The sequence below is a fragment of the Echinops telfairi genome, unplaced genomic scaffold (assembly GCF_000313985.2).
Source record: "Echinops telfairi isolate 266 unplaced genomic scaffold, ASM31398v2 ScPeMD7_3533;HRSCAF=4204_0, whole genome shotgun sequence".
NCBI classification, from domain to species: domain Eukaryota; kingdom Metazoa; phylum Chordata; class Mammalia; order Afrosoricida; family Tenrecidae; genus Echinops; species Echinops telfairi.
The window spans coordinates 61899671-61921409 of NW_022107431.1; the positions used below are offsets into that span (position 1 = coordinate 61899671).

At 38.1% G+C, this 21739-nt stretch overlaps 1 protein-coding gene across 6 annotated transcripts in view; it reads left to right on the forward strand.

The window, feature by feature from the left end:
• The window catches only part of LAMA2 (laminin subunit alpha 2), a 671264-nt gene that overhangs the window by 189902 nt on the left and 459623 nt on the right, over positions 1-21739 (forward strand). For all 6 annotated transcript variants that reach the window (XM_045294657.1, XM_045294659.1, XM_045294658.1 and 3 more), the window contains exon 4: positions 15744-15986. In XM_045294657.1, the coding sequence (XP_045150592.1) occupies positions 15744-15986 (243 nt within the window). The remainder of the gene's footprint in view (positions 1-15743; positions 15987-21739) is intronic.

Genomic DNA, 21739 nt, shown 5'->3' on the forward strand with positions numbered 1-21739 from the left:
GGCTATTTAGAAGTAGACAATTATATGGTCTATTATACTGAGAATGAAAAATTCAACATGAGTGGCATCTCAATCATCAAAAACAGCATTTTAAGATTTATTTTGAAGTTCAAGGTTGCCTGTGAGAGTATATATTTACAATGAAGACAGGTAAATAGAACTATCATTTAAATGATCACACCATCAGTTAAAGTCAGTGATGAAGAAATTGAATAATTCTATTAGTTTTGCAGCTTGAAATGGATGAAATGCGCCATCACGATGCGCTGATGATTTCTGGTTATTAGACAGTGAAAGTGGGAAACACGGAGGAAGGATCAGAGTGCATGACAGAATTTTGCAAAACCAATGACTTCTTTATTACACATACAATTTCCAACAACATAAATGGTGACCACACAGGAACTTCATTAGGTGGAAGTAAAAGAAATCATATTGACTCTATCTCTGAGAAGAGATAATAAATGGAGAAGCTCAATACAATCAACCAATACAAATCCAGGTGCTGACTGGAACAGACAATTAATTGCTCATATGCAAGTTAAATTAACACTGAAGAACATTTAAACAAGTACAGGAGAACCAGCATACAACCATAAGCACCTCAGACCTGAATTGACAGACCTTCTCGAGATTGGATTTTACACATTGGCCACAGTGACCCAGTGCCCAAGGAGCTGGATGACATCCAGGACATCACACATCAGAACACACTGGATCATTTAAAAAAAGGAAAGAAGGAAAAGACCAAAGGAGATGCCAGAAGAAACTCCAAAACTTGCTCTTCAATGGACAAAGGCGAAAAAAATGGGAGAAATCATGAATTAACAGAGCTCAACAGAGAATTTCAAACTGCAGATTTAGAAGACAAAGCACTGTAATGAAAATTACAGTGACGGAATCAGAAAGCCAATAGGAAAGAATATGCTCAGTAGGTTTCAAGGTAAAAAGTCAAAAGGGAAAAATCAAGCCTTGACTTGTGTTATTTAAGTATTTTATGATCAAAACTGGATGATGCAGGAGCTATTAAAATATATATATATATGGAAGGACTATACGGTCTTTGTACCAAAATGAATTGGTATAGCTTCAACTGTTTTATGAAGTATCCTGTGATCAACTCTTGGTATTAAAAGAATTCCATGCTGCATTGAAGGCAAAAACCAAGGTTGTAAGAGATGGTGAATTTCCAATTGAAAATGTTTTTTAAAATTTCCAAACTTATGCAGTATCAAAAATATTCACTCATCTATACCAAGCAATCAAAAATATATCTATTTGGTCAACCAACTAGAGCAGATCCACATTTGAGCACATTCCAAAGAAAGGTAGCCTAATATTATAGAAATTAATGAATAATATCATTAATCTCAGATGCAAATAAAATTTTGCTGAAGATAATCTAAAATGTTTGCAGCTGTGGATCAACATTGAACTGCCACAAATTCAAAGCAGATTCAAAAGAAGACATGCATACAGAAAGATGTTTACATATATTTTATTGACTATGCAAAGGGGATAATAACAAACCATGATGTCATTGTGAAAAGTGGGAATTCCAGAATAATAGTGCTCATGTGGACCCTATCATAAGACCAAGAGGCATGGGTTAAAATGAGGAAAGGTGTGTATCAGGTTTGGATTAGCTCATCATAATTATTTCATCTGTATGCTAAGCAAATACTATGAGAAGTTGGACTATACGGATAAGGACGTGGCATCAGTGTAGGAGGAAGGCCCATCAGGAATGTATGGCATGCTTGTTTGCAGCCCTTGATGAAAAACAAGACTTCAGCCTTCAATGGAACTCACTTTTAATGTAAAGAAAGCCGATGTATGACTGGATCAATAGACATTGTGATCAATGGAGAAAATACTGAAGTTGGCAAGGGTTTTATTTTACATGGATACATAATCAAGTTTCATAGAAACAATAATCAAGAAATGAAATGCTCTACAAGATCTATATCAAATGTTAAAGAGCAACGTTTAGGACGAAGGTGTTCCTGACCCAAGCCACTTTTCAGCCAACTTGTATGCATGTGCGAACTGAATGAGGCCTAAGGAAGTCCAGGGAAGAATTGATGCAGTCCAACCATGGCATGGTGAAGACTATTGAGAGTACCCCAGGCTGTGAGAAGAGCAAATACTCTTAGCAGCAAGAATGGCAAGAATTTGGTTCAAGTCCCTCAGCCATGTTATCAAGAAACCATTCCCTGCTTAGTAAAGCAGAGGTCAATGCAAAGGGGGGTGGCCATAAAGAAGGGGAATTGGCACAGTGGCTGCAACAATAGGCTCAAACATTATTCAGAAATGATCGAGGATGGCACAGGATCCAGCATCATTCATTCTGTTGTACGTAAGGCAGCTACGGTAGGCGCTGACGCAAAATCACCCAAGGCCACCATTCTGTTCGTTGTAGCAGAATGAGGTGGACTGGATCATACCATTGTTAGTGGATGCAGGCTATTAAGATTTTATGATATACCACACTGTCCACGAAAAGATTTTATACACGGTCTACAATAATAAAAATTAGTCAGTGAAGTTGACTGCATCAACCATCAATGTAGAATTCATTTGATCTAACGTAATGAAAAATTTGTCTTTAAGGCTCATATGGTTATCTATTTTAAAATGTATTTTGGTTCTTATTTCATAATAGATGTTATAAGTGTAAATGAACAACTGAAAAGATGTCAGAAAAGGCAAGTTAATAATCGAAGAATCAATCTTACAACAAATTATTTTTATGAACTTTTGATAAACATTTCCTCTGCAATATGTTTTATTTCAAAGCTTGCTTATTACAAATTATTCAATCATTTTGTCACAATGCTCCAACCCAAACTCTGCCAGTAAGTCCATTCATACTGATAAAGACCGTGGGACAGGAGGACAGAACCAACAGGTCTGCGGGTTTCCAGGATGTAACTCTCTGCTGGAGCAGAAAGCCTTGTGGTTCTCCAATAGAACAGCTGTAGCTTCAAACTGTGGACATGGCAATTAGAAGCCCACCACGAGCTCATTTGTCACAATTAAGCTGCAAAAGTATTTTCTTCTGCAAGTATGAAAGATAATAAATCGAGTCTTTATTGACATAGTTGTGCACAGAGATTTTGACTCTCCTAAGGGGTGAAAATGAATGTTCTGTCTTTGTGTTTGTGATGAGTAAAGTTAAGGAAAGTTATTGAAAGCCTAAACAAAAGAAGCAGAACATTGTCTGAGATACTGCCCGAGGATGGGCCCTCAGGTCAAAGGGCATTTGACATGTGACTGAGGACTGGCTAATTTCTTGGAGGAGAGTAGGCCGTGGTCACATGAGTGAGGTAAAATCTGTGGGAGTGGAGTCATTGGAAAGTTTACTTGCTGAGGCGGGACTACTCAAGCTAAAAAGAAAGAGCTGCAAAAATCTTCTAACGATCAGAACTTGGAGTGTGTGAGGTAAGAATTTAGGAAAATGGGAAGTGGTCACAAATGAACCGCATAGAGATTGATATCTTAGGCATTAATGAGTTAAAATGGACTGGTACTGACCATTTTGAATAAGAAAGTCATGGTGTACTATGCCAGGAGTCACACAATCCAGAGGAATGGCATGACACACATCGTCAAAGGATCTTGCTAATTCCATCATGGAGCACAATTCTCTCTGATTGGACTATATCTATCCACCTTCAAAGAAACCAATTAATACACCAATACAACTATGCACCAATATCAAAAACTAGTGAAGAAAAATTAAAGAATTCTACCAATGACTTCTGAAATTGATCAAAAATGCAATCAAGATGCATTCATCACTATTGGTAACTAGAATGCACACATTGGAAAGAGGAATGAGCAGTCGTTGGCAAATATGGAACTGGTACTAGGAATGAAACTGAAGATTGCATGAGAGATTTTTGCAAAGCCAATGACTTGTTCATAGAAAAAGCCTTTTTTTTTTAAACAACACATAAGTAACTATATACATGGACTTCCCCAGATGGAATACACAAAAATTAAATTGACTACATCTGTGGGAAGACATGAGGGAGAAGCTCAATGTCAGCAGGAAAAACCAGACAAGGGACTGACTGTGGAACAGCCCATCAATTGTTCATGTGCAAGTTCGGTATAAAGATGAAGAAAATGAGAACAAGTTCGCAAGAGCCAAAGTACGACCTTGGGTCTATTCCACCTGGATTTCCAGAACATCTCAATGACAGATTTGCCACATTGAACACTAACAACAGAAGATCTGATGAGCTGTGGCAGGACATTGCCAACATCATTCATGAAGAAAGCAAAATGTCATTAAAAAGATAGGAAATGAAGAAAAGATCAAAGTGTATGTCTGAAGATATTCTGAAACTTGCTCTTAATCGAGTTGCTAAGGAAAATGGAAGAACAGAGGATGTCAAAGAGCTGAATAAGAAGTTCCAAAGGGCAGCTCGAGAAGGCAAAGTCAAAATTATAATGAAATGTGTAATGACCTAGAATTAAATAAATCAAAGAGGACAAACATGCTCAGCATATATTAAACTGAAAGAACTCAGTAAAAAAATTCAAGCCTTGAGTTGCAACCTTGAAAGATTCTATAAGCCAAAAGTATTGAATGATGCAGGAGGCATTTAAAAAAAGGAAATACATAGGGTCACAATGCCCTAAAGAGCTAGTCAACAGCCTACCATTTCAAGAGGTAGCATGTGAGCAATAACAAATGGTTCTGACGGAAGTTCAAACTGCACTGAATTCAACAGCCAAAACCAAGACTCGGGATTGATGGGAGACCGATTGAAATGTTTCAGCAGAATGACAAACACCAGAAGCACTCACTCATCTCTACTAGGAAATTTGGAAGACAACTACTTGGCCAATTGATTGAAAAAGATCAAAATTTGTGCCATGTCCAAAGCACGGTGACCCAATAAACTGCTCAACCTATAGGATGATATCATTAATTTTGATCACATGCAAGTAAAATTTTGCTTAAGATCATCTAACAGCTGCATGGCAGCACAATGACAGGGAACAGGCTGGGTTCAGAAGAGGACATGGAACAAGGGGTATCATTGCTTATGTCAGATGGACCTTGGCTCAAAGCAAAGAACACCAGAAATATGTTTAGCTGTGTGTCATTGACTATGCAGAAGCAGTCAGTGACTCAAGTTGTGTATCATGGACTGTGCAAAGGAATAATGAACTCTGGATGACCTTGAGAAAAATGGGAATTCCAGAACACTTCATTTTGCTCATGAGGAACTTGTACATGGATCAAGAAGCAGTTGTATAAACAGAACAAAGGAATACTGCATGGTTTAAAATCAGCAAAGGTGTGTGTTACGGTTGTGTCCTCTCACCACACTTGTTCAATCAGTATTCTGAGCAGATCATCAGCGAAGCTGGATTATATGAAGGTGATGGCACCATCAGGATCGGAGGAAGGCTATGGACAACTTGTGGTATGCATATGACACAACCTTGCTGGCTGAGAGTGAAGAAGAATCAAAGTATGTGCTGATGAAGATCAAGGATTGTAGCCTTCAGTGTGGATTAAAGCTTTTGCTTTGAGATGGAGCTTGATTGCCTATTGATGAAAGAAACAAAGGTACACAGTGTTAAGAATTGCTTCAATACTTTGTGATTGAATGTTTTATTGCTTAGTGACTTAATCCTCAGAATTCAGTGGCATTCTTTTGTCATACTTTCAGTGTATGCAGGTTTAACTTTCAGTGTATGCAGGTTTAACCATTTGTAAGGTTCTTCCACAGAAGATTTTTGACTAAATTAATCATATTAAGGCTGACAGCTCACAAAAGATGGAGCAAAAATGTGTCCAAAGTCAGCGGCCATTTTTTTCTGAACAACTGTAAACCTGTCGGCATGTCACACGCACAGCCTGTTGCATTGGTGAAATCCCACTGTTAGAGTTTGTTCTTCTACTGATTTTAAACCTTTTTGTTTGTTTGGCTCCTGTGTCCTATAGCCTCGTTTGATTAGTCAGTCTTGATATTCTATAGTGGGGAGTTTGATTCAGGCACGGGACTTTCTACTCTGGGACCATCAGTTAGGTGAACATGAGAGCTTATGATCGTGCTAACAGAGCAAAATGCTTGTTTGTGAAATCAGCGTAGCGAGGTTAGTAACAGTGCCTATGTGTTATCTGTTTGATAGGAGTCTTTTCAGGGTCTCAAGAGTCTGATGCTTAGCCCTTATTAAGTCAATTTTGTGTTGGCTCACTAAAGTTGCAAATAATTATAGGAGTCTCTAATTCTCAGACATTTGGAAGAAATCCAGGCAGAATAGCAAACATTTGCAGGGTAGTTGTTTTAAAAACTTTGTCATATGTCCTCCCCAAGTGGCGGCCTTTTGGGAATATTTGTGATGACTCTTTGACACTCAATTTTTAGAAAACGTCTCTATAGTTATGTAAGTGTCATCTCCTATCTTTATTTTTAAATCTCAGCTGAAATGACATTAAACTCTACAGTTTTCTCAATTTTCATTTCATTTACACTCTTCACACTTCATTGGTGAGGGAGGTCACCTCTTTAAAGTCTGGAGTAAAGGCCAGCTTGACAAAACTTGACAGAATATTCTCTTTTGCAAATTTTCATTTTGGAGGAAGATTATATTATTTAGAAAATATTTAAAATTGTTACCTTCTTAGCCTTCTCACTGGGACAAGGACAAAAAACGAGCCATCTTCACTTGTTGACATTATTTTTGAGTAAATTCCCCTCTGGGTCCTTGTAGAAACCTTCGATGTAGTCACTGAATATCTTAAATCACCTCAGAAGTGGCATTCCACTGTGGTCACTTATTCAATCGATTCAATAATAATTAAACATGAATTATGTAAGGAATTTACTAGACAATTTAAGGTATCTGTAGTTTCCCTTGCCAGCAACTTATAACTTAGTTGTTTGTTTTGTTTTCCTGGTAAGGAAAAGATTGTTTCATCATAAAATAAAATTGACATAAGATATACTCAATTATTAATTTGAGTTATAAACCTGGGACATCGGAAATTGTTTAGGGTTGTAAACTAAGGTGTGGAAGATATCTGTATAGCTATGTTGTTGAAGCATGCATAGACTAGAAGGTATTATTAGGCAAAAGACAAATTTTAACAAACTGGAGTTATTGCTCCATAATTTCCTAGTCATAGGAAGTGGCACACTTTCCCTAATATATCCATTTTCCATTGCTGCCATAAAAGCTTCCCACAAATTGGGTACATTACAGTTGTATGAGTTTATTGTCTTGCTGTTCTCTAGGTTAGAGGTCTGACATAAAGGTGACTGAGCACAAGCATTCCCTCTGGAATCTCTAGGAGAAAATCCACTCCCTCGCCCTTTCCAGAGTCTAGAACTTGTCAATCTTGGCCTCCCTTGTTATCCTTAAAGCTGGCAAAGGCAGGGTGAGTCTGTCCCTCCCTGCCTCACTGCTTCTCTTTTCGCCATTATTAATTCGCCATTTGTTATTATCCTTAGGGCCCATACAGATAATCAAAGGTTATTTACTCATTTTCAATTCTTTAATTTAGCCATATCTATGAAATTTGTGTTGCCCTGTAAGGCAATATATCCAGAGATTTTAAGCATTAAGATGTTGAAATTTTTCAGGTGGGTATGTGATTAAGGTTCTCAGTGGCTAACCAGAAGGTCAGCAGTTCTAACCCACCAGCCTTAGAAACCCTGCGGGAAGTTCTAGTCTCTTCAATATGATTGCTATGAGTCAGATACAACTCAGAAGTAATGAGTTCATTCTATCACCCTCATTTCAATTTCCCAATTCTCTATCGCAAAGAGTTCCTGTTGGTAGAAATGAGCTTTTGCATGATGAACAGACTGTCACAAAGTATATTCTTACCATACACCAAGTACTATTGAATCCATTCTGATTCATTGCCTATCAGAGTAGAACTTTGTTCTATACAAGTTTCAGTGGCTGATTATTTGGATGTAAATCACCTGGCCTTTCTTCCAAAGTGTATTTGGGTGTATTTGAACCACCAGACTGTTGATTACCATCTAGTCACATCGACTATGTGTACCACACGATGATTAGGTTGCATAGTAGAAACTAAACTAAATGCTATTTTCTGCAGGAAAAGTATATTCAAGAAAGAGTATAGAACACTGGGTTACACATTTTTAAGGTAATGTAAATTCAAAGGACTTATACCAAGCGTACCAATCCAGGGCTTAGAGAGCAAACTCAGGTGTGCGTTGTCTTCGGAAGCCTGACTTGGTCTTCGCTTTATCCTTTTATTGTTTACATCTTAGGCAAGTAAGTGAACTAAGAATTTTTATCTTGTTGGAAATATCTAAAATATAAATATTTTATCTTAAAAAGAAAGAACATTTCATAAAGAGATAGGAGGGCAGTGTCAAAATCTGTAGCGACCAAAACGCAGACATGGATGGAGAAAAACAGTACGTATTCTCAGACAGGCCACTGATATCTATTCCTAGAGTGATTGCAGTGAAGTGATGGGAAGTGCCTGCGATTGGGCACTACAGAGTACGGAAAGGAAGTAATAAACAGCAGAAAGGCCTGACTCCTCTCAAGGAACTCCCTGGAGAAGGCCAAGAAAGTGGGATAATACATGGTAGGCATGGAAATAGCTGAAGTAATTTCAGTTAAAATAGCTAAAATGGAATAAGTATAAAACAACTCTAATCTGTGGAAATAATTCATGAACCAAGATCAGAAAGTCTCATTCTGCCTTTGATTTGTTATTCTATAATGTTAACATTATATTTCTAACTTTTCTCATTACTACACATCTTTGATATTATTTCTCAACTGCTTTGAATTAGAGTGATTCATTCATGTCTGTATTGTCATAAATTGGACAACTCGGAGGTTCTTCTAACCCTGGTAACTTAGAAGCATAAAAACAAAGGCAATGCCAGGGATTTCTCCAGGGGGAATGAGTTTTAAAGGCAAGCTTTAAACTTTCGCATTTCTGACAGTCTGTGATTCACACTAATATTGTGCTCTCTGATGGGTTCATTGAAAGGACTGTCATGTTCTAGGTGGGACTCAGCGTACCTGCTCTTTTACCAGTAGCCTGTGTGAAAACCATGCTGTGCCAATGACTTGCTCACAGAAGGCAGGTCAATCCTTTGAAACCATAGTTTGTTTCAAATGAGAGAGAAATATATGTGAGAAGAGAATAGATGTCAAGGACAGTGCTAGAGAGAAAGACAATGCTTGCCTGGGTTTTACCTGCAGCTAACATTGTTACAGAATTATAGCGACTTAATGAAGCATGGAGTGCTGAACCATTAAGAAGCCGAGGGAGGATTTAATTCATTTCAGTTTGGATTACATTTGCTTGGGTTACTACTTTTCTTAAGACTACACTAAAATTTTGATGACTTCTGGGCCAATATTATCTATTGGGGTTGATAATTAATTTGAAGGAATTATTAAGACATTTTTCACCTTTCAAATACAACATAGTCACAGTATGAAACAGAGATAAGCATTTATCAAGATTTTTAAGCATATGCATTGGATGTTTTCTCTGTTAGAACAAGTTCTAAATTATCAGTAGGTGTAATGTTATTACATGAAAGAGAATTATTTGTTTATTCAAATGAGATGTGCATGTAATAAATTTTATTCTTTCTGTAAACATTTTGAAGCATAGAAAAAAGTGTAGACTAGTACCTGGACCCTGCTGTTTCCCAAATCCACATATAAAGTGAAACCATGGCCCGCTGAATCAGCTCTGCAGTCAGCAAAATACCCAGCCTCCATCGCCAATTATTTTCATGCAGTTTTAGATACTATAGGACTTTTTCCATAATTATTTTATTATGTATCTGTTAAGGATAAGTCATTGCTTTTCCTTTTCGTAAACACTACCATTATCACACCTAAAAACCAAAACATCAACTTTAAAACAAATATATTGAGTATTCAGATTTTTCCAGTTTCTTCCATATGGTTTTATACCAGTTGGTTAATTCAATTGGGATGCACATGGAGTCGTATATTACCTTAAACCAAAAAACAAAAAACCTTCTTATTGTGAATTAGGTGGGCGTTTATATTTTAGTTTATCATTTTTGGATTCGACAACTTAAATAACTTATCACACCACTCAGTAACTTTCCATGGCTCCTCACCCCTTCACCTTTTTTTGGGTGGGGGGCTTTTCTCCCTCTTGTGGGATGTTAATATATATTGTTTTAGGCTGGTGTTCTAGATTAGCAAAACCAATGACAGTTGCATAGATAATTACGTAGGTGAGATTTATATCAAGAAACAGTTCACATGGTTTTAGAAGTGGGTGTGTCAAGTCCGGTCAAGTCCATGGAACAGATGTCAGCTGATGGCTTCTCCTGGCTGTCTTCTGAAGACTGGCTTGGTCTTCACTTTATGCTCCCATGAGCAGGAAGCAGAAAGGTTACGTAGGACTCATGCAGGCTGGTGGATAAAGAGCTTAGTCAATTGGAGATCCATTGAATGAATCCAAGGTGGGCAACTGCTGGCACCAGCAGGCAATATAAGGAGAGGTAAACACATTCGATGTAGAATTCACATCCAGCTAGCTTCAGTACATTGTCAAAATAAACTGAGTAGGCCACACTTCAAATGAATCTTTCCTCATTTGTATCAAGTCTGTGACTAGATTATTGAGGTCCTGTTCTACTGAAAAAGAAGGAAGGAAAAGAAGAAAATCATGTGTGAGAATGTGTTACCACTCACCTATCATTAGAAGCCAAGTTGACTAAGTACTTCAGTGTTCATCTGGTAACCCAAATGTCATTCATTCAAGCCCACCAGCCACCCTGCAGGATTACAATGTGATAGTCTTCTCCATGCAGATGTGAAGCCTGGGAAACTCTTATGGGACAATTCTGCTGTTTCATATAAAGTTGCTATGAGTCAGAATCCATTAGAAGTCAATGGATCTGGGGTTTGATTTTAACCGTTTTTTAAAAAATCATTTTATTAGGGGCTCATACCACTCTTATCACAATCCATACTCACATCAATTGTGTTAAGCACATTTGTACATTCATTGCCCTCATCATTCTCAAAACATTTCCTCTCCACTTAAGCCCCCGGCATTAGGTCCTCATTTTTCCCCTCCCTCCCCGCTCCCCCCCTCCCTCATGAGCCCTTGATAGTTTATAAATGGTTATTTTGTCATATCTTGCCCTGTAATGATGGTTTACAAGCCTCAAGAACCCTTACATTTCCATTAGCAAATCCTAAAGTGAAGTAGAATAGTCTTGGATTAGTAATTTGATGATAGGCTAAACTATGTAAATATAGTTTGGGGTTATCCAATTATAGTCTAGACTTAAACAATTCCCCTAGTGAGTTTACTCATCTGAGGCAATGACCAAGACCATAGCCCCAAGATGAAAAACACAAGAGCCAACAAAAACTGGCAATCATCAGGAACAGGGATAGCAATATCAGAATTAAAAGTTTTCAGTGATGATTACAATCAGATGCAGAGTATAAAATATACACATCAAATAGGTTTTAAAGAAATAAAGAGAAGCTTAAAATGTAAGAAGAGAGCAAGAGGCCATCAGGTAGAATGGAGAATATTTGAAAAAGTTCTGTGCACTCTCAGCTTTGAAAAATAATTTTTAAAAATAATAAAAAATAAAAATCCAGACCTAGCAAATTGTGTCCTAAAAATCTCTTTTGGATGTCAGATTTACTGCAGGTGGTACAGGTAAGCAAAGATACTCAGCCCCAGAGCCATGTCTGGAGTGGTCGAAGCTCTGAGTTTTGTCACTTAAGCTCATGCAGACTTTTCATTTTACCTAAATGCTGTAGAAATGTAATCTTTTACTGTTCATAAAATGAATAAAGGAGGCCTCGTAGCATAGTGGGTTACCTGTGGGTCTGCTAATCACAACATCAGCAGTTCAAAACCATCAGCTACTCCATGGGAAAAAGATGAGGCTCTCTGTTCCCATAAAGTTAAACAGTTTCAGGAACCCAAAGCAGGGCAATTCTAGTCTACGGGGTCACTATGATTTGGAATCAACTCTGTTACGGTGGGTTTTGGATTAAGTGAAGAAGGTTGGCGAGTACAGCTTGAGTTGATAGTCAATGCATATTGTTTGTTAGTTTGGGAATGAAGTATCCCTCAGAAAAGCCTTGTATTCTAGTTCCAACAAAAATGAGATCAAGTTCTTGAGATTCTGCTTAGATCAGGGACATCTAATTTAATATTGCATCAGGAAATCAACTAAATAATATTCTCAGATGACATGCAAATGTGTGACATTGCAGTATGAAATTGTAAAACATCCTTTGTTACAGTACCATGTAAAACAGTGCATGTTGCTAGTATAATAGTGTAGAATTTTGTGTGTTTGTTAATTTGGGCAGCAAATTTATAAAAAAAGGTATCCTCCCAAATATCTTAGGTTCATTGAAGCCTAGCAGGCAGTATTTTCATACTTCTTTTCTTTGTTGTTATTCATCTGGAAATATAATTTTGAAATTATGGCCTTTAGAAAGTCTTTCTGCTGGAAACACAAGCCATAGTTAATAAAAATAGCGTAGATACTTTCTCCATTTCCCCACTAGGGCCATTACATTTTTGGAGCACTGAAAAAATAATTGTTAACATTTCACCATCATGTTCTGAAGCCTTCCATTTTCTGATCATGCTTTTTATTGCATTTTTTAAGTCTTTTCAAAATACTTCTAGCCAAGCAATTTAATTAATTTTGCCTACTTTATAAAATAATTCATAGAAGATAAATGAAAAAGGGGATACTGTTTGAAAAGAAATTTCTCTAAGATTCTTCAAGACCATGACTGACTTGCTATGTATCTTAACAGTGAATATTATATGGAGTTATAGGACGAGTTTATATAGCTTTTCGTATGTATTTTCCCCCTATGGATTTTATGTATTATTTCAGGACCAACACAGGAGCTTCTATGTCATAAATCTACACTGTAGCTGCAAGAGCAGTGGCCTCTTTCTGTATTTGCTTGCTGAGCTACTTCCTAAGCAAAGTTCTTTACCCATAGTCTCAATATATCTTACTCTTTCTTATTGGGTACTTGTGATTTTCAATTCAATTTTTATTGTCTTTTACCTGGGAGGAATGATGCTAATTTAAAATATTTATATGAATTTTTAAATTGCACTAATGACATAGTAGTGAAAGTTGCTAACCACAAGGTCAGTGGTTTAACGCTCAACTGTTCTATTGGAGGAAGCTGTGGCTATTTAATTTTGTAACAACTTACAGTCTTATAAGCCATAGGGGGTGCTTTCCCCTACCCTATAGGACCTCTATGAGTTGGAATTGACTTGTGTGAATGGGTTTGGTTTGGGGTTTGGATTTGGATTCCTTATACATTATAAAATGTTTAATATTTATTGTTATCCCATTAGTCACGTTTTGGATTTATGACAGTAGTAAAAACATCACTATCCAACTCTTTTGAGCATTAATGGCATTAGTAATAAATGCTAAGCTGCAAGATCAGAATAAAGCTGGTTATGATGGTTTGGGTTATATGCCAACTTGGCTGGGCCTTGCGTCTCTGTGGTCTGGCAGTTATGTAATGATGCAATTTAGCAAGTATGTAATGATGTGGTTATTTCTCTATTTTGTGATCTGATGAGGTCATGTTCCATTTCATATGACACCAATTTTTTCATAATGAGGTGGTCTTTGTTACCTAATCATAAGTTAGAAGTGAGTTTACATTATCTCATTGTCTCTTATATGATGCTGACCATGGAAAAAGAAAGACTAGGAAGCAGAAAGTAAAAGAGTTTAAGTAAATTTCTCTGCCTCTAAAGACATTACAGAGTATGCACCCAACCAATGTATTCCTTATCTCTTTCAAGTGACTATTAATGAAAGTTGGAAATGTGTTCACTGGGATTCAAACTCTAACAAACAGAAAAGACCTGTGTTAAGCTAACAGGAACGTGGAAACATGCAGGTTACAGTACGATTCATGCTACTTTTGCTAGCTGAACAATTAATTAATATTGACCATCAGGCGTGATATTAATGACATAGAATGATCAAAGCCTAGACCAATCAGAACAGATATCTTAGCTGTTCCTTACTATATTGAAGTTAACCACATGGTCTCAGGAAAAGGAGGCATTTGGGCAAACAGAGATATACCAGCAGGTACAAAATACTTCTATATTTAAATTACTATTTCTTCTGTCTATATCTTCCACTCTAAAGACCAGCCCTATTTTCAATCATTTGGCTAATGATTTTCCACTTTCTGCATGGAAGTGTGCCAGAAAGACCAGCATCAGAATCATCCGTTAAGCTTCTTACATGCCAAATTTTCATATTTTTAAATCCCTTAGAGTTTAACAAACATATTAGTATTGTTCGAGCCACTTTTGATAGATTGTGCCTCTTGGTTACCCCATGTGTGCCAGAGTGGAATTTTACCAGGGTGTTTGATGACTATTCATATCTGTGTGACTATCTCATGTCAAAAGTATGAAGACAGTACAATTTACTTCTGGCACCTCCCTTCATCATTTTTTCCTGTGGTCAGTAGGCTCTGTGATCACATCACAGTGAACCTGCACTCTCAGTAGTGTCCCATAACTGTCTCCACACAACCAGGAATTCTTTATAGTTGCTTGATTAGTCTACACTCATGTTCATTATTCCAGCACACTATTAACCATTGGAAGTGAGGGATAATTGAGACTAGTTTGTATATTTTTTTAAAAAAACAAACCACGAATGTCACATCACCATGTCTCTGCATTCTTTTCAGTCATTGATGGATTTCGGACCTCCATGAGTAAAGCCAATGGCTGTATCACACAGTATCCCAAATATTCTTTTAATGTCTTCAAATTATATTTCTCTCATATGTGACTCTGCAGGCTTATAACATGATTCCCTATTGTAATTTTCCCTTCCTTTCTCCACATCTACCTTGTGTCTGGCTGGCTCCAATAGAGAGTCTTCATTTAATATGTTCTAGTTTCCATTAGTTGTCTGCCTGTGATCCTAATTATTTTTCTTTACTACTTTCTACTTTGAGATATGGAAGGGTTGCTATTTATTGAGCATCTATGCCAAGGCCAGAGTCAAATGTTCTGTGTACATTATCTCATGTAACCCAAACTCTCAGTTGTGTAATCCTTGACCTCCTTTTTCATTAAATGAAGGTTAGAGATGAAAACAAACAAACAAATAATCTGCTATATAATGGTGGAAATAATCTGCCCAGGGTCCCATAAATCTTTGAACCATGATGTAAATCTATGGCTATTTCTCCAAAGTTCCATGTACCACCCTGAATCCACCAAAGGGGATACTTTTTATAATGATTAAGTCATATAAGTAAACTTGACTTTCAAACTAGGAAGCACTATTCGCCGATAGAATTTCTATCCCATATTCTATCTCTCACAGACTAGGGTAAGTACATTGAGATGGAATCAGTATTTTAGGAGAGCAGGACTATAGAACTTTAAAAGTTAGGAACGATGATAACAAAGAATTATTAGAGAATCAAAGTCCAATCTTTACCTATTTCATGCTGTCATTCTGAAACAGCTTGTCTTAATCAGACTTTTTAACATAGGAGCATGTAAGCTGAAACTCATTTGATATACAGTAATCATAATAAGATTAGAGACTAAAGTCTGAAATAAAATACATTGCAAGATGAAGCCTTATAACGGATGTAAAATGGGGAGAAGCCTGGAATGAAACGTGATGTTGTCGCGCCCTTTCTTCCAGGTGTTCCAGATTGCCTACGTGATTGTGAAAGCGGCGAACTCCCCCCGGCCTGGGAACTGGATCTTGGAGCGCTCTCTTGATGATGTCACCTACAAGCCATGGCAGTATCACGCTGTGACGGATACTGAGTGCCTAACCCTCTACAACATTTATCCCCGCACCGGGCCACCGTCATACGCCAAAGACGACGAGGTCATCTGCACTTCCTTTTATTCCAAGATCCACCCCTTAGAAAATGGAGAGGTAAGATAAGAACATTCACTGAGTACATTTAAGATGGGAAAATTGACCTGTCAGAGAGACCTGCCGAGATCAGTAGTTAATGTCAACGAGACTTTAAAGCAGGAGTTAGCAGAAGTACATTTAAAAGAGTTTTTAAATAAAAAAGAAAAACCTAAGGTGATTTGAATTTTAATTACCTTCATCAAGCATGTGCCTCCTATTTCCAATAAATATCAGAGAAGTTGAAATCGGTTTACAACAGAAAGTCAATGATTAATTTTATATAGAAGGACCATTTCCTGACCATTGAAATGGCTAATAATTAGAAAATGATGGGAGGCCTTAAAAGAAGCCAAAGCCTTAGATCCATAAATATTCTGGACTGACTTTGTAGCTCAAAGAATAAAATGTGTAAAGAAATATACTACACAGAGAAGGCTGCCTTTACAAGTTATCTCAAGGGGATCCATGAGTTTTGGAACAATCTGATAGATTGTAGACTGTTATTTTCAAATCTCACACCACTGTCTCCCTTCCCCTCTCGTTGCTGTTGTTCTTCCCCCTGACTGGGGGTGTGTGGTTTTGTGCCCTTCATTGTGATGGGTGACCCCCTCCTCTGCACTTCTACCCCCTTTGTCCCTACCCTTTTGGTATCTTTATTCCCATTCCTGTTGCTGGGTTCCATGTGTTGTGAGTTTTATCTCTTGTCGATACCTATGTACATGCTCCCATCTAGTCTAGATGGGGAGGCGGAACTGAGGACGTGACAGCAGAGTGGAGGGTGGATGTGGGTGTGGTGAGGAGGCCTCCAGAAAACAGAGGTATATGGTGTGACCCATTAGTCCTCTACTGCACCCTGATTGACTCACCCCCTCTCTGTGGCCCCTCTGTGGGGGGGGTGCTCCATTGTCCCTAGATGGGCTTTGGCTCTCTGCTCCAGCCCCCCTCCATTCTCACCAATGCATTTTTGTTTGTTTGTTTACTGTTTGTTGTGAATCTTCTGATGTCTGTTACCCAGTCTCGATGACACCTCACGGTCGCACTGGCTGGTGTGCTTCTTTCACGTGGGCTGTTGCTTCACGGTTGGATGGCCACTTGTTTAATTTCAAGCCTTTAAGACCCCAGACACTGTATCTTTTAATTGCCAGGCACCATTCTCTGCCTTCACCACATCTGCTTATGCACCCATTTTGTCTTCAGTGATCATGTTAGGGCTGGGTGGGATGAGCATCACAGAATGCCAATTTGTTAGATCAAAACAGTAACAATAGTTATTATCTCAATAGTTATTCCTGATTGAAAAGAAGATTGAATGAATTATCATGTTTTAAAAGATTAGACCAGTGCTAGCATACAGCACTTAGGACCTATAGACTAGACTAGTCCAAATAGACTAGTCCCTCGAGAAGGACATTTTACTTAGTGAAGCACTGGGGCAGTGAATAAGACCTTCTGCGGGAAGGTTTGACGCATGGCTGCATCGCTGGGCTCAAGCAGTTCTGAAGATGGCACAGAAGCAGGCAGGGTTTCGTTCTGTTAGACATGGGGTCGCTGTAAAGTGGGATTGACGCAGCGGCATCTAACAGTAAGTAGCAGCACACACGGAGTGCGTCGTAAATATTGACTGCCGTCAGTCCGAATTATTTTCAGATTCTGTGTTTGTGAAATTGCCCACTTGCCAAAATGTATTTGTTCTCCCCAAGGAAATGCTCACAGTCATTTCACAGTCATATGTGGGCAGGTACAGGACAGCGAACATTTCGAAGTACCCAACTTTCACTTTCCCCGCTGGGGTCACTCTCTCGGTGTGGTTTATTCAAAGCCGCGTTTTCACATTTCTGTGCTTTTCTTTAGAGATTTTATTATTTTAAAGGACCCCCCAAGCATAGTGTTGAACTGCTGCTTAGTGCCTCTAACTTCCAGAAGGTATGATGTACCTCATGGAGAAACTATGTGTCAGATCAGTTACAGTGCTCTTAGCAATGATCTTAATGTTAACAAATCAACAATACTGCATCTCCAGAAAAATGACGAGGAAATTCACTGACCTGTTTGTGAGGGTGCTTGGGAAAAAATGATAATATAATATCTTATGCGTGTGACGAAGCTAGGAAAAAGAAGAGAACGTGGATGAACGTGGATTCATGAGAAAATCGACAGATTAAATAGGATAGTAGACAGCCTTGCTATGGGGCTGAAAGCCACAACAGTTATGGTCACTTGGGTTGAAAGGTATTATAAAACCTTCTTACTCAATGTTTTATTATAAAGGAATGGGGTGTATAATTATTTGCAAGAATTAAATTTTATATAAGATGCATTTAAACAGAAACAGGTAGCAAGCAAGGCACTGTTCTGATCGGTTGATGAAAATGTGGTGACCAGAGGCTCATAGGAGCCTATCCCTGTGTCTACTTAAAGAGCAATGATGCTGTGTTCACTGATTCAGAGTACATTGTGAATTTACAGAACATAACTGCCGCACATATAGAGAATTTGGTGTATTTTGTTATGGCTGTGGCTATTGTTTTTGTTATTGTTTTAATTCTCTCAGACACCCAAACCTTGAAGGAGTGACTCTTCTGGATTCTGTAATAACTCTTGACTTTAATTCTATAACTGTCCTGCTGTCAGTGTACCCCTCTATCTAGCTCCTTTCATCCTACCTGTCTCTCTTGAGACTCACCTGACCCTCTCTCCTCACTAGTTCCCGTATCTGAAACCACAGCCAGCTTTTTGTCAATATTTTCAGAAACCTTGCATGCACAAATATCACCTCCCCAGATCATTGTGGGCTAGCTCCTTGAACGAGGTGGAGAAAATGTCAGGGTTTGGGCATAATTCTATCCGATTGCTTTAGGACACCGTTGGTGTGCAGTTGACAGAACCCTGCTCAGTAGCATGTTACTCATTGCACTTGCTAACTACCAGGCCAGAAGCATCAGAATCCCAGAGGGGACAATCTTACTCTGCTCTGAAGGGTCACTTTGAGTCAGAATTGAGTCAAAGGCATGAGTTGTTTTTTTGTTATTGTTGCTCTTTGAGTCGATGAATCTATACCACTCCCTTGCTGTACTTCAAATCCCATATTAAAAAAATATAATTCTAGGGGGAAAAAATTCCAAGCAATGCCAAATGGCATTGTCAGCTGAAATCTTAATCAGCCAAATGACAAGGAGTCAAATACAGTGAGTCAAACAGCTGTGCAACCTGCTTTTGCCTAGAGCCCCAGGGGCGTTCAACTCCTGGCCAGACTGGCCTGCGGCTATGAGAATAGGGAGCGGGTGCAGGGAGAATATAGTTGAGCTTAATTTTTATAAATTTTCTACTGGTTACAGAATTTACTTAGAACTTATAACCATCTAGTATTTTTAAAGCTATACTTCATGTGTATATTTAAAAGGTCCAATCAGAAATCTATGTAGCTTAACCCAATAGAAATATATGTAGGTAAGTGTGTAAAGTATAAGATTCATGCAAATTATCAAACCATTATCTCTCTATGATTATAGTTCTCCATTCCTTGGACCACCTTATGCCACCACGGTGGAATAGCAGAAGCGCGTGTTTGCTGGTTGACTGTCTTGTCAACCTGGCCGGCTAGATTGTTCTGATTTCTAGACAACATCACTAAAGACCATGAATTGATGGTGAATATTAAGAACAACTTTGTTCAACTTTATCTGTGGGATGTTTTCTTATGTCTGCCTTTCATGGAAATGGATAAGGTGAGAAAGAGTAAATAAGATTGAAAGATAATCAGATTTATGTATCTGAATGAATTGTAAACCTCTTCTAGGCAGTTCTGTGGTAGAAACAGTGGGCTTTCTAGTCCCACACACAGTTCCTCATCTCTCTCAGAAACCCACAGGGGTCTCTGTCAGTCAGCACGGACTCCTCGGCGGTGAGCTCGGTTTTGGTTTCTGGGCTACGAGTTTCTCTTTCTGTAGTATTTTTGTAGCACATACTACTGGGAACGGCTCCTGGAGTAAAGAGGCCCAAAGTTAGTGGTATTCTCTAAGAGTCCCAACTCAATTGCTAAACTCCTTGATTCTGAGCTAATGTTTCTTTTACTATTCTGGATTGGAAATGGCACATTTGAACTGGTAGCAGATTGCTAATTGCCTAACTCATAATAGTTCAGAGGAAGTCCACAGATACTCGATGTAAGCTAAGCAGGCCGAGAAACTCAGTGCCACCCAGTTGACTTCATCCAGCCGATAGTCAACCTGGGCAGATTGGGTTACTGAGGTGCTAAATATTTACAGACGCAGACAGCATCATCTTTTTTCCCAGAGCTCCATCTTTCTCCCAGGTGGGTTTGAAATGCCAACCTTGTAATTAGCTGCCAATTTACTGGACATTGCTACCAGGACTCCACTATGTGTAGTTGTCCTGACATACTAACATCATGGTATGGCAGGATGTAATGGGATTAGGAATCAGAAGACCTATAATATATTGTCCTAGTACTACTGTTGGTGTGATTTTAGGCAAGTCACACAATCTACCTTAAATCGAATGCCCTTAATATGTAAATTTGTTTGATATCTAAACTGCACAAAACCATCTTTGCATTCTCAGATAATATAGTTTCGTATATCACCAACAATAAAAAAATTGGGAATATTCTACAAGATTTGGGTGCTTGTTTTTGATATTTTCTAAGGAAGCGACGGTATAATAAACGTTAGGCTCATTTCTTTCAAAATGATGTACTGGTGGATAGCACCTAAAATGTACTTCATAGGTATTCATGTCCAGCATTTCCCAGAGACGTCACCTGGAGGAGAGGACTTCTCAGTATTAGGAAAGCCAGCACCTGCTTAGTCTCTTGCAAGTTTCAAGACTACAATGTTAATTCATCACCAATCAGGCTTGTAGCTTAAAATGAATACATCTGCCAGAATTCATGTCCATTCTCAAAGGATATTTTAACTGAATGTAGAATTGAAAGCTGGCAGTTCTTTTAATGCATTTTATTGTCACCAAGGTCAAATGGTTAAGAAGATAGCTATTTGTCATCCTTTAAAATTTTTTGTTTTAATCCCTCTCAAGATTTTTCTTTGTCTTTATATTTTAGTAGTTTTACTATGATGCCCCAGATATGCACTCTCAGATACAGTGGCCACTTACCATATGTGTATATTTAAATGTAAATTTAAGTTAAGTTACAAATCAGAACCTTTGCTGGACTGGCCACATTTCAGGTGCTCATTAAACATGAGGCTAACTACTACTGCATTGGGCTATGCTGAAGAGAACATTCCCATCATTCAGTGAATTTTATTGGACAATGCTCTGGATTATACTATTTTGTTTTCTTGCCTGGGGCTTATTTAGTTTGCTCTCTCTGGAGAGGGATACCTTATATGGGTTCACAAAATAAATCAGCCACTAACTCTTCAAATATTTCTGCTCCAGTTTCTCTTTCTTCTCCCTTTAAACATGTTTGGCCTTTCCCCTGGTTTTCACTAATTACCTTGCCCTCTTGCAGAAGTTTCACCCTTTTGACTTTCTGTTCATCAGTCTAGATGTTTTGTTCTGGCTTATATCCAGTTCATGAATTCTCTCTTTATCCATGTAACAATCTATTGTTGAACCTACTTATAGAATTTTATTATTATTTTTTTTATTTATAGAATGTCTCACTGATTTATTTCCAAATTGAAGTTTCTGGTGATTAGTATTGCATTGGCATTTTTTTGTGTTTAATTTTAAATTTCTTGAACATAAAACACATTATTTAAGACTTCTTGTTTGATAACCCTAGT